We start from the raw sequence: 15,080 nt of genomic DNA on the forward strand, positions 1-15,080 counted from the left end.
CAATGGGAATATCGTTAACCCTTGCATCCATTTATATCCCACCGAATTATCCTTGCTCCCAGATTGAACTTGACAACCTTATCACACAATTGCCACCTCCAGTCTGTTTACTCGGCGATTTCAACGGTCACCATCCATTGTGGGGATCTTCCATCATGGATAGGAGAGGCCAATTAATAGAAATGTTCCTGGATAACCATAACCTGACTCTGTTAAATTCTGGCTCTCCAACTCATATTCAACTACCTACAGGTAGTACATCAGCCATAGACTTATCAATATGTTCAGCCTCTCTTTTTCCAAGCATGGAATGGTTAGTGTTAAATGATCCATTGCACAGTGACCATTTTCCTATCATCAGTTCAATTCAAACACAGACGGTGTCATGTCCTAAAGGCCGCACTTCTTGGAACTTTCATAAAGCAGACTGGAAAAACTATTCAACTTGTGTTCTACTTGACAAACTATATGTACAACAAAATCGTATTGATGACGTAACTGATCACATTACAAGCCACATATTATCTGCAGCAGAAATTTCCATTCCAAAATCTAACCAGTGCAAGCGGGTACACCAAAATCAGTGGTGGAATGAAGAATGCTCCAAAGCGAAACGAGAAAAAAATCATGCCTGGAACCAGTTTCGCAAATTTCCAACTACCGCCAACCTCATTATGTACAAAAAACTCAGAGCCAAAGCAAGACAAATTAGGAAGACAGCAAAACGTGACTCCTGGATTAAATTCGCCTCAGATATTAATAAAAATACTGACACTCGAGTCATTTGGAGAAAAATTCAAGCTCTGAATGGGAAATTTCTACCGCAGCAATCTCCAATAATACAATGCAATGGGCAGGACTTATCCTCTCCTACTGACATTGCAAATGCTTTAGCCGAATCTTTTTATAACATTTCTGCCTGTTCCTCTTATGCGATCTCCTTTCAACGCAGTAAAACTGATTCAGAACGTCATAAGTTTAATTTCACAACTAGACTTTCACTTCCATATAACCAGCTGTTTACTCTATCTGAACTGAGAGAATCTTTGAGCAAATCTCCGAACAGCGCAGCAGGACCAGACGGCATTCACTACAATATGCTGAAGCATCTGTGTGAAGCCGATCTCGGCACACTATTACTCTTTTATAACCGGATCTTCTCTGAAAATACGTATCCTCTGTCGTGGCGTCATTCCTATATTTGTGCTATTCCAAAACCAGGCAAAGATCCTTCTCTAGTTGAGAATTACAGACCAATATCATTGACAAGCTGTCTGGGCAAAATCTTTGAAAGGATGGTACATAAGAGGCTCACCTGGATTCTAGACTCCGAAAATCTCCTTTCTGATCACCAATATGGCTTCCGTAAAAACAGGTCCACCCTAGATGTACTTGTAAAAATTGAATCAAACATTCGTAATGCCTTCGTGAGAAAACAACATCTAGTGATGGTCAACCTGGATATTCATAAAGCATTTGACACCACATGGCGTCATGGTATTATTAAAGATATGCATCAGTTGGGGCTGAGAGGACATCTCCCTTTAATAGTTCAGAACTTTTTAAAATTGCGTACATTTCAGGTCCGATATAAAAACATGCTGTCAACATCTCACATTCAAGAAGAGGGTGTCCCACAGGGTTCCATTTTGAGTCCAACCCTATTTGCAATTAGGATCAACAATATTTTGGAAGAACTTCCAAAAATGATTGAAGTATACATGTATGCTGACGATCTCACTATATCCTGCCAATCGCAAAGTATGAATACTATCGAAAGACAGCTACAAATTGCTTTAACGAAAATTCAATCCTGGACCTTACGAAATGGATATAATCTCGCTGAACAGAAAACCACTACCACTCATTTCTGCAAACTTCGGTCACTTCATCCTGATCCAGAGCTAAAGATAAATAACGTGCCAATTCCTCTTGCTCACAATATCCGTTTCCTTGGTCTGATACTAGACAGGAAACTGAACTTTCAAGCACATGTGGCCTATCTTCGTACCATCTGCTTGAAGAAATTAAACATCCTCCGGTGTGTGTCATCCATGTCATGGGGTGCTGATCGTCATACCCTCATCCATCTGTATAGAGCTCTCATCAGGTCTCGCTTGGACTATGCCTCTCCAGTATATGATTCAGCGAGGAAAAGTACTTTAGAACGACTAAACACCATCCAGCACTGTGCTTTGAGAGTCGCTCTAGGCGCATTCAGAACTTCCCCGGTTCAGAGCCTGTACATCGAAGCTCATGAACCTCCCTTACATCTTCGCAGAAAATCATTACTTCTGATGTATGCCGCAAAAATCCGTAGTCTGCCCTCTCATCCTTGTTGGAGATGTCTCTACAATACTGAATGCGAGTCATTTTATATCAGTAAACCTAATGAAAACCGACCTGCTGCACTTAGATTTAAGGAACTGGCTCAATCATGGAACATAGATATCAGCAATGTATTTCAGGACAAAACACCACCAGATCCACCCTGGGAAAATATCTGTGCAATATATGATGACTACTTTCAACAGTGGGGAAAGAACACGCTGTCTCCTTCCAATATCGCACAGTTACATGCAACTTACACCCTTTCTAATTCAAACGCATGTGAAATCTATACAGATGGATCAAAAACCGAGACCCAAGTAGGTGCTGCTGCAATCTTCCCAACATTTAGCACTTCTGTCTCATTGCCAATAGAATGCAGTATCTTCACTGCTGAGCTCTATGCTATAAACTTAGCTCTGGATCACATTATTGAACAACTAATTCCGTCTGCTTTAATATTCACTGACTCACTCAGTGCTGTCTCTGCCATAAATACTAATACCAAATCCTCTCACCCTGTAGTAAAACAGATTCATTCTAAGTTACTTGCCTGTATGGAATTGAACCAAACTGTGACATTCTGCTGGATCCCAGGACATTCTGGAATATCCGGCAATGAAAGAGCAGATCATGCAGCCAAACAACCAGAAACCACTATTACGCAGACTTTTCAAGTTCCATATATGGATTACAAACACATTATCCGTAAAGCATGTTATAACAGCTGGTCATTAATCTGGAAAGGTTACCCAGGAAATAAACTCTACCAAATAAAACCGGAACCAAAGCTGTGGCCCTCCAGCTTCCAGAAAAGCAGACGAGAAGAAACAATCTTAGGAAGGCTCAGGATTGGGCATACTCATCTCACTCACCTGTATCTGTTAATTAATGAAAGCGCTCCACAATGTCCATCATGTCAAGTACAACTGACCATTCGTCATTTGTTAGTGGACTGTCCTCTCTTTCAAAACATCCGCTTAGACACTTTTAAATCGTTAACTAATATGCAGACATCAATAAATTTAACTCAGATTCTGGGAGATGATCCTAATAAAAAAGAACTGTTTACTTTCCTAAACCGGATAGGGATATATAATAAAATATAGTTATTTCATATTCACCATTAGGAAGACACAATATGGCCCAAGTAGCCTATGTGTCGTTAAACACAACAACAACAACAACAACAGCCAACATTTACTGTCCAACTTCAAACTCACAGAACCAACTTTTCCTCTTTCTCGTTTATTCATTCAACTGTGAATCTACTTTCATATGTCTTTCCTGTAAATTACAGTCTACAGAAGTTCAAGTCTAACGTCAACAAATATCTTCTTTCGTCTTCTCAACCTCCAATCCAAGCACTGTACTAAGTACTATAGGTTCTAATACGCCTTGTGTTTGGGTGTTCATAAAAAAAAAAAAAAAAAATTAAACACCTTTCACCAAAATCTGTGGACTACTTGCTCTACCTATAGAATAGAATCTTCCTTGAAGAGCAGTTTTTAGCATTAGCATTAGTAGCGGCATATGATGCAAGAAATCAAGCTTCTACAGCAGCAGTCAAAAAAAAAAAAAAAAAAATCTCGTTCACCCATCCATTCATTCCAAAAGTTTGTCTACTTCGTCCTTGAATTTGCTTAAGCTGTCAACTTCCAGAATGACACATTCTGGAAGTTGGAAGTTTGTTCCTGCAATCAACTACCTGCTGGCTAAAGACAAATTTCCACACATCTATTCCAGAAGTTCAAGTCTAACGTCAACAAATATCTTCTTTCGTCTTCTCAACCTCCAACCCAAGCACTGTACTAAGTACTATAGGTTCTAATATGCCTCGTGTTTGGGTTTTCATAAAAAAAAAAAAAAAAAACTCTTTCTTCAGTTTCAATTTATGCCCCCTCATCTGAGTAAGAGGAAGAATCCCATCAGTATTGAGCCTACTTAAACCATTCAAGGCCTTATACACCTCACAAGTGTCTAGTCTCCAGATGCTGCAATTTGCAGAGCTTAAACCTTTCTTTATAAGAGCACCTCTTTGTTCCCTTCGCCAGTCTTGTTACCCTTCTCTGTACTCGTTATAGCAATTCTACATCCTTCCTAAAATGAGGCTTCCAGACCTGTATGCAGTACTCAAGGTGACAAGGGGACAGTCACCTCTTTATCCCTGCTAGCAAAATTCCTGTATATCATTGACAAGACCCCATTTAGCTTGAGCCTTTTGCTTTGCTGATCTGGTCTGAGTCATGATTTCGATTCAATTTCAGTATAAAATTATAACCCTAAATTTGTATCCTAACAGTTGTAACACTATATATCTGTATATATTTTTTCAGTATCAAGTATCTTCGAGTTTCTTTATATAACTTTCGTATCAAGTTATGTATTAATTAATTATGTTACGTTTTTAAATCTAAGTCGCTATATGTATTTAGTTAAAAAGTACAATTTAATTGACAATGAAGTTCAACAAGATTAATAATAACTTTTACTGATTAATTGATAATATTATATCCTATCCTATACTGTACTAAGCTAACGCTATCCAGTTCGGAATATAACATTGTATCTTATAACAATGGTGGCAAGCGACGAACAGTAAATCTACGGACACTTAAGTATTAATTAACTTCCAGAAGCCTGCTGTTTCAATTCAGAATAAACCAAGGATCTTGACTAGGTCTATAAGCTACTTATAGAAAATAATTTAATATAACAATTAGTGAATAAAGTGGCTAAATATAGCTAAAAAACTTCCCGTTCACCGGATCTCCAAAATTTGTAAAACGTGTGGATTGGATATCCTTACCGATATTAAGTAATAACCTACAAAATCTCTATCTAAGTTAAAATTTAAACTAAGTATTGTAACTAGGAATATAAAGCTACTCAAGAAAATAAGTTAATATGCTAATTTAAGTTAATAAAACAGAGAAAACTTCTCTATTTTCCTTGTGCAGGTGCTGTAAAAACTTCGCCTGCACAAGGCTACTCTAGTTCCTACACTATATAAATAATAAACAGAATATAAATACAGTAGAACCCCATTAATCTGGACTTTCTGTTAATCCAGATTGGATTTTTAGTCAGGGAAAAAATTCTAACTATCGAGAAAAGAAATATTTCTGTTCACTGACATTTGGAAGGGGGTTTAAAATTTAAAACAATAAAAAAGATAAGAAATCAATAACAAAGAACACTGCACACATAAATTGCAACTAACACGATACGTGCACGTGAGAATGGAGTAACAAATTATGAAACTTAAAAAATAGGAATGAAAAGAACATTCTGAAAATGTTTTTGATATGATTAACGATTTAATGGAAGGGGAAACACATTTCTCCATAATAATGTAAAAACCCACAGAATTCCACTGTCGGTATTATCGCAAATTCAATAAGATAGTGTTTACTATCCATTTATAATAGATTGCACTAACTGAAAAGCCTAATAAACAGAGGGGACTGTTAATTCTTTTTATTGTTGCATGGTTGTGATCTCCAGAAATCCAACCGGACCATATGGTATGGTCGGAGACAATCGTAAGGTAATTTCAAGTGCTGGCCTATTCAGTTGACAATGGCAGCTAGCATTGTCCATGCGTACACACATTAATTTTGAAAGTGAGTTTCAAAATTAAAGCAAAAAACATTGAGGACTATTTCAAGTAAACTTCTCATGAAAATAGTTATTTGTTTTGTGTTGTAATATTTTTTTTTTTGTGTTTAATTTTGTGTAATATAATGTTCTACATTAAAACTTTATTGCTTTGTATGGTATTTTGTTTACTTACTATGTTTTACTTTTTATAAAATATTGTTTTAGTAATTTAATATAAAACCAACTTAATTAAAAATTTTATCATTATTAACTTTAAATAAAAACTGGTATGTTAAAGTTAGCTTCCGGTTAATCCAGGCTTTCACTAATCCTGGCAGAGTGTGGTCCCGTCAAGTCCGGATTAACAGGGTTCTACTGTAATAATCGAAAACAAAATAAAAAAAAAAAAAACAAGAAAAAAGAAACAAAAGTTTTTCCTAATATTGTAGATACAGAAGATAAAATAAATAAAAAAAAAACTATAGGACCACAGTCGAGGTGGAGTGATTGTGCAGTTGGACGTGAAATTTTGTGACCAATATAAATGATTGGCTAATAGAACAGCTTATGGGGTTTTTTTTTCAGTGATAGATATACAGGAATTTTACCAAGGAAAGAGCCAATTATTCTGATAAGTATTGTATCCAGGTTAGAAGCCTCATTTTAAGAAGGACATGGATCTTTTGAAATGGGTGCAGAGAAGAGCAACAAGATTAGTGAAGAGAACAAAAGGAAACTTATAAAGAAAGAAAGAAAAGTCAATTCTGCAAATTTGAGTAATTGAAAACTAGGTATCCACAAGGAGATCTGATTGAGGTGTTTGGGGCTTTGAATAGGTTGTCATCAACATTTAAGCTAAATGTTGATGACATTTTTACTCTGGCTTAGACTATGTATGTGAGGGGCATAAATTCAAATTAATGAAGGATGATTACAGGATGTATGTGCAGAAATTTGCTTTTTGGCCAGTGGGTAGTTGATTGTTGGAACAAATTTTCATCAGGTGTTGTGGAAGTCGTTCGTTTGATTAAATTTATGGAGGATTTAGACAAATTAGAGTGGATGGAGAAAAGTTTTTTTTTTTTTTTTTTGACTGATGCTGTATAAGCTACTTCTTTGCATCATTTCCAATACTATATACTTTCCAATAAATAAAACATCAGCACCTGAACAAGCATGTTACTAGATTTTTGAATGCCAGATTTATAAGATTTTATATGTATATTCAACCACATTACAATAAAATGCTATAAAAATTTGCACAGTTCATTATTTTGCATAGTATTCAGTTATATCAAAAAATTTGAAAGTATGTCTACTGAATTATGTATTATTTTTCTTAATTTTTTTAAGGTTATTTCATCACTTTTGGAACAGTACAATAAAAAAATGTGCATTTTTATTTCTTTTTCCAGCTATTTATACCCTGATGGTAGAAATGTTAATCCAGACCTTAGTTGGGCAGTGCAGGCCACACCCGAGGACCATATCAAGGTTACCCAAGAGCAATATGAGCTTTATTGTGAAATGGGTTCTACTTTTCAGTTGTGTAAAATTTGTGCTGAGAATGATAAGGACATTCGCATTGAACCCTGTGGTCATCTTCTGTGTACTCCATGTTTGACATCTTGGCAGGTGTGCATTGTGATTTATGTAACAGTAGTTTAACTAGATTTTATTATTCTGAAGCATGCATTTTTGTATCATTTTTAAAATAAAACATGCAGTTCAGACTTGGTAAACAAATAACTATCAGATCAAGAATATTACTCCCTCTGGTTGCCTCTCAAACATGATGCTGTAGAAAACAGTCATCCATTAAATCCAAAAAAGTCTTGCTAGCGTGCAAGTTCCAGTCATATCTGGAAAGTTAAAATCTGACATTATAAGACATTCTGATTTATTGACCTACTCTATTTCTCTGTACAATTGTGCATTGTACTCATCAGAGTCATTAGGACTATAAAATACTGCTACTCTCACTTTTTCTTTCCCAGTGCTTGTCACACCATACTGACTCAACATTGCACTGGCCACCCAAGTCAACTGGATGTACTGCCTTATATTTTGTGTTTCTTAACTAATAGCATAACTCCTCTTTCCCCTTCCTATCCTGTCTGCCCTTTCTGTACTCTCTAAGAAATTTATAGAACCTATAGGAATCTATAGGTTCTATGAATATCTCTCTCTCATAAGAAAAAAGAATCCTGGAAAGCCCTTGTGGAAACTGTTGGAAATGCTGACCCATGGGGAGTAGTTTATCATTATATGATACATTTAATTATATGATACATATATATATATATGTACATGTATATACATTTAACTATATGATAAACTACTCCTGTGGGGGATTATTTATCATATAGTTAATAACAAGCTACCAACAGGTGAAATAGTGAATGCTACAACAAAAATGGATTATATCCTTACTCTTATTTGGGAAAACTTCATAAACAGTATTCTAGATATCTTATTCCCTGCAGGAAACCAGTTTCTAACAGAAGAACAAAAATAGATTTACAATAGAAATCAATCTTACAGCTGATGTCTCTGAATTCCCATTCTCCCCAGATGAGCTAAAGGCAACCCTAGAAAGGACTAAGACCAACAAATGTCCTGGAAATGACCTGGAGGTGTAGGTAATCAAATGGTTTGCCACCACCCAGATCACCTAATTTGTTTCTGTAACAATTGCCTTTCCAAGAGGGTGTATATCTAACACTTGGAAAGAGAAAAATCTCAGACATATTGAAAAACCTGGACAATAATCCATGATCCTACATCTTACCACCAATACCTTTGCTATCTGTGCTTGGTAAGGTCATGGAAAGATTACTCTTGTACAGACTGACTGCTCACTATATGCAGGCAAACTTACAGATAGACAGTATGGTTTTAAATCAGGCTCCTCCGCTGAAGATGCCATGAATTACATAGTTACTACTGGTAATAGTACAGAAGAAAAATACATGATGGTTATATCCTTAAACTTTACAGGTGCATTCAGTACACTACAGTGGCCTAATATTCTCAGAAGTCTACGCCACACAAATGTATCTATAAACCTATACAAATTTATAAAAAGAAGAAAAATCTTTATTGCAACGCTTAGAATGATAATTTACATAATAGTAGTTGCAACAGCCTGTCACAACACAGTGGCCAGGGGTTAACAGTGTACTACAGAGACATTATTGCCTCAAGCCCAAAAATACATAAATAATAGCATAATAAATAAGTGAAATAGAGTACAGGAAAATGGAGAAATGACTTGAGTATACTACATATGTAGAACACTAAGTGATTGTACAACCATTTGTTTCAAAATACATACTATAGGATATACATTTAAGTGCATAAATATGTATATAATTGGTTGGATTAAGAATGTATGGTGCTCAAGACTCAGATTATAAATAGTAGTAGCCTTGGCCATCCCATTGAGTATTCTTTTCCTATATTGTTGATCTCGACAGAACTCATTGAAGTTGAACATCTAAGTCCTGGACTCGAGATAGCATCTGTTGAGGTAGAAATCGGTCCGACAGATGGAGGTGTCTTTGCAGAGGGCATAGCTGGGGAGTTACTCGTAGACATGCCATTGGGATCCTCCATGCACAGTTGTCCCAGAAGGAGGGAGAGGAGGCGAGACCAGTCATGAGTTTGACTGTTGTTACGAGCCTCCTTTCAATAACGAGCGACTTAAGCCTTGGGGTGGTAAGTGCATTGGCCAAAGCGGTGGTCCGGAGCTGGGGAGGCAGGCTAAGTTTGTGGCATGCCCATTTAAGAAGACAATACTCGGTTGAGAAAACTGGTTTGGTTGTAGAGGGAGATGCAGAGGCCCAAATCTCTGCAGCATAGAGAAGTGGCGGATTGAAATGTATGGTTTAAATGTATCTCACCATGGTGGATTTGTCTATTACATGGTGCAGATGTTGCTTGCTTATCCATCTCAGTCTGGTGGCTTTTGTGAGGAGTATGTCTACGTGCTGGCCGAAAAGAAGCTTTGGGTCAAATCTGATTCTTAGGTCGATGTGCTGTTAGACAAGCGGAATGGAGGCTCCATTGAGGGCTGGATAGATTTTTGTTGGCTGTTGATTTAATGAGAAGACCATGATTTCTAACTTCTCAGGATTGATATGCAGACCAAATTGTTTGAGGTAGATGTATATTGAGAAGAGAGTGAATGTTAGCTCTTTTGAGATTTGGTGAGGCTCTTGGTTTGCCTTAATTGGCATGAGTACCTTTAGATCGTCTGCATATACCAGGATATTTAACTTTTGGATTACCAGTGGAGCAATAAGGGTGATGAAAAGGAGGCCAGATAGTTCTGACACTTGCGGGACACTAACCTAGATTACTTTGCAGTATTGGGAGTTATCTACAGATAATTTGACTAGTGGTTATTCAGTAGAGATGTGATGAAAGCTAAGATGTCGCCTCCTATCTGATAGTGGTTCTCTAGTAGCTTTAGGAGAGACAGGGTGTGCACAGCATCAAATGCAGATTCAATGTCTACATATGTGGCTGCCAGCTCTTCTCTGTTCTCAAAGGCTGTGAGGATGCTGTTAGTTGTTGCTAGAAGGTTTGTCACAGTTGATCTGTGTGGGAGTGCATAGTGGATTTGCTTAGTGAGGATCAGCAGCAGTATTTTTTCTAGCAGTTTCAGTAGGCAGGATGAGTTTGAGATCGGTCTGTAGTATTTCACAAGTGATGGAACTCGAAATTTTGGCCTTGGTTTCACTAGGTATTCCCTCCAATGGTGTGGGAAGCAGCACTTTAAGAGCATTGAGTTAAAGATATGTAACAGAGGTTGTAGGATGTAAGGACTCAGGCTCTTAAGCATAAATTGCAGAATCCCATCAGGTCCAGTAGTAGAAGTTGATAGCAGTAAATAACTCTTGTCTCAATATTATTATGGTTGTCAATTGGGCAAAACTGGTGTCAGATGTTGGTAGTGAGGAGTTGGATCTGGTCTTCTGGGTTGACAGTGGCGGTAAACCTGGTGATGTAGTCAAGCCAACTTTGGGGATCAAGTTGAGGAACTTTCCCTGTGCATAGGTCCTGTCAAGATACAGTTTAATTGCTTTGGATTTCAGGTAGTTAAACTCGGCTCGAGCTCTAGAGTAGGCAGTTCTGTCCGTAACTTTTTGAGACTGCTTCCACAATTTGTGTAGGTGTTGCTTAAGGTCATGGGACCACCATGCTTTAAAGTGAGGGAAGATTGTGATCTTTCTTGTGGCCCCATAGCTTGTCACAGAGATAGTCCAAGTAGTAAAGGAGGGTGACAGCTAACTGAACATCACATGATTCGAGGACCGACCAAGGGATAAATGACGCTGCCTCAATGCATCTCGGTATGTTTAGGAATGTAGGGCTGGCACGAGACATGGCTTCGGTCTGCTAATTTAAAAGGTGACGATTAGTTGGTAGTTGAAATAGCATTAAATGTGAATCATGGTCAGAGTTGAGCACCGTCTCTAGGGTTTTTTTATTAATGGTGCTTGGTATGGAGGCTAGTATTAGATCAAGTTGGTTAGGCCCACGAGTTCGGAGTTCGCTGACAAGGCAGAGATCTGCAGTATGAAGGTGAGAGAGGAGCTGCTGCTTTAGGTTGTCAAGTTGAGGCGGGTAGATTGAAGTCACAACATACGATGTTGACAGTGACTGCCTGCAGCTGGTGCGTGATCCAGTTTGCTACTTCAAGGATAAGGTCTTGGGATGGTGATGGGGGCACACAGACTACAAGTATGGTAGATTGGTACTTGAGTTTGACAGAGGTGTCTTCAAAATCTTTCAATTTACTTGAAATGGTAGAGATCAGTGTGAAGAGGGTTTGTCTATAAAAGATGGCGATACATCCTCCTCCTCCTCTCCTGTTATCTCTTGATGTAAAGGTGGACCAGTATCCAGCAGGGACAGTGATCGCAGTACATTCTTGACAGGGTACTAACCACATTACTGTGATGCAGAGGTCTAATGTGCAGCTAGCAGTAACTGTTCTAAGGTGTCGATTTTATTTCTGATGCTGTGCATGTTTTGGTAGAGTAGCTGAAGCATAGCTGTCATAGGGATTTTTACCAAGGTTGCTATCCTATAATATTTATTTTTTGTTGACTTAGGGTAGGAGTGATTTGTGATCCTGGTTGGGATAGCCATGTCCATTTGGTTTGGAGGTACATGCATGCAGGAGATGAAAAAGATTGGTGTTTACTAGGAGGTATTGGAAATGTGCCACCGAAAAGCACTACCAGCAAAGCAGACAAGCCATAGTAAGACCAAAAGACCAAGACGTTAGATGTCCTATCATAAAAGGATGCCCACAGGGTTCAATACTGGGTCCATTTTTCTGGAACTCAGTGCTGGATGAGCTCCTAAATACAAAACTTGAATAAGCTGAAAGAATAGCCTTTGCTGATGACTTAGTCATGGTAGTAAAAGCAAATTCCAGACCAAATCTACAACATCAGGCAAATTAGTTACCCTAACACATCGGGATGTGTTATGGTAACTAATAATAAGGATAGGTACATGTATACTTGCATGTATACCAATGCTAGAAGTATAGTAAATAAATTTGATGAATTTGAAGTGTTGGTCAAGACATCAAAGGTGGATATTGTTGGGATATCAGAGATGTGATGTCACACAGATATAAGGAATGCAGAACTGGAATTTGGGGAGTACAATGTGTACAGAAAGGATAGGCAGGATAGGAAGGGAGGAGGTGTTATGATGTTAACTAAGAAAAACATAAACTGTTCATCTATATCAACTGGAATGCATCCAGTTGATATAGATGAACAGTGCACTGTTGAGTCAGTTTGGTGTGACATAAGCACTGCGAAAGCAAAAATAAGAGTAGGAATGTGTTATAGGCCTAATGACTCGAATGAGTACAATGAACAATTGTACAGAAAAATAGAGTGGGCTAGTAAATCAGAATATCTTATAATGGGGGATTTTAACTTCCCAGATATTGACTGGAACTTGTGGGTTGGTCACTCACACACTAGTCAGACTTTTGTGGATTTATTGGATGATTGTTTTCTGCAGCAGCATGTTCGAGAGGCAACCAGAGAGGGTAATACTCTTGATCTGGTTATCAGAGTGATCATTCGTGTATTAAGAATTTGCAGATAAAGGAACCACTAGGTGGCAGTGATTACAGTGTACTGACGTGGGATTTACTTGAAGATATAATTACCATCAGGGGTTAAGGAAGGGTTTTTGCTTCCGTAAAGGTGACTGCAGTGGTCTCAGACAGTTTTAAATTCTGTAGTGTGATCAACTGATGATGCTACCAACAGCAAATTCAAAATGGGAAGCATTCAAAGAATTTACCTTGGAAACTGGCGCCTCCGTAGCCAGGTGGGAAGGAGCAGCAGTGCGTAGCACACGCTTCTTGATTAGACCGGGGTTCGAGCCCGTCACCACCAAATATGGAGGGTGCGGAAAGGTCAGGGAATGACCACCGCATATCCCGGAGCAATATGGCCTTAGTTGCTAATGCTCCTAAAAACCAAAATAACTAACCTTGGAAACTACTAGGCTTTACATACCAACTAAGAAATACTGTTCAAGGTTTAGACCTAAATGGATGTCAGATGAACTAATGAGACATATGGCAGAGAAGAAAAATGCATGGGATACATACAAATTAATGGGTGACATGGAAGCCTATGAGCCGATATAAGCTAGTCTGTAATCAGGTCACAAAGGAGATTAGGCAGGTGAAGGCAGATTACGAGAAATCTTTGGCAAAGAATGCAAAGAAAAACAGCAAGGATTTCTTTACTTATATAAACTATAAAAGGAAGGGGATGAATCTGATTGATCCACTTGATATCGATGGTTTGACTGCTGATGATCCTGCTCAGATAGCAAACAAACTGAATGAGGATTTTGCATCTACATTCACACATGAGGGGTTATTAAGATTTGAAAATGGCAGAAGGTTATCAAATAGTAGCAGGGTGCTTAATGATTTTGTAATAACTGAGAGCAAAGTGGAGGAGAAATTGTTGAAGTTAAACATAAAAAAGGCACTTGGGGTGGATGGGATCTATCCAGTTATATTAGAGGAGGCGGCAAAGCAACTAAGCAAACCCTTAGCCATAATTATGAGAGCATCCTTGGACTCAGGTCAGGTCCCCACATACTGGAGATGTGCAAATATGTCCTCAATTAACAAAGGGGGATCAAAGGGTGACACGAGTAATTATAGATCAGTTAGTTTAACTTCAGTTCCGGGTAAAATAATGGAGTCACTGGTTAAAGATGCATTGCAGGATCATCTAGACAAGACTGCAGCAATAATTCAGACACAGCATGGGTTTGTTAAGGGAAAGTCTTGTCAGACAAATTTGATAGGATATTATGATGTGGTTACAAAGGAACTGGATGCAAAAAATAATTTTGATATCATATATTTGGATTTCAGGAAAGCTTTTGACACTGTTGCGCATTGTACAAATTGGAGCAGAATGGTATTAAGGGTAAGTTGCTACAATGGATAAAAGGATGGTTGAGTGGGAGAAGACAGAGGGAGGTAATTAATGGGTGCTGCTCTACGTGGACTAATTTCTAATGACTAAATAAGTGGAGTCCCACAGGGTTCGGTGGGGGGGGGGTGACGCCTCCGTAGCCAGGTGGGAAGGAGCAGCAGTGCGTAGCACACGCTTCTTGATTAGACCGGGATTCGAGCCCGTCACCACCAAATACGAAGGATGCGGAAATGTCAGGAATGACCACCGCATATTCGCGGAGCAATATGGCCTTAGTTGCTAATGCTCCTAAAAACCAAATAACAAACAAAACAACAGGGTTCGGTGTTGGGTCCTCTGTTGTTTTGTATATTTATCAATGATATTGATGAAGGTATATCAGGCTTAGTGTCGAAGTTTGCAGATGATACAAAGGTTGGCAGGGTTGTTAATGACAGTAATGGCAGTGTGCTACTACAACAGGATCTAGATAATTTTGGCAGATGGGCTAAGAAGTGGCAACTGAAGTTTAACCTTGGCAAATGCAAAGTACTGGATATGGGTAAAAGTAACCCCAGAGAAACAGTACTAACTGTGTGGTACTACACTTAAGGTGGTAGAAGATGAATAAGAGTTTCTCCCAAGGTTCAGTTGTTTCCC

At 38.3% G+C, this 15,080-nt stretch overlaps 1 protein-coding gene across 1 annotated transcript in view; it reads left to right on the top strand.

Annotated features, from left to right (window-relative positions):
• Cbl (E3 ubiquitin-protein ligase CBL) overlaps nt 1-15,080 on the top strand; it is a 455,909-nt gene that overhangs the window by 138,036 nt on the left and 302,793 nt on the right. Inside the window, exon 5 of the mRNA XM_090382106.1 lies at nt 7,347-7,566. Coding sequence (XP_090238232.1) covers nt 7,347-7,566 — 220 coding nt within the window. The remainder of the gene's footprint in view (nt 1-7,346; nt 7,567-15,080) is intronic.

Source organism: Mastigoproctus giganteus, chromosome 9, assembly GCF_048544385.1.
Source record: "Mastigoproctus giganteus isolate SK-2022 chromosome 9, ASM4854438v1, whole genome shotgun sequence".
Taxonomy (NCBI): Eukaryota; Metazoa; Arthropoda; class Arachnida; order Uropygi; family Thelyphonidae; genus Mastigoproctus; species Mastigoproctus giganteus.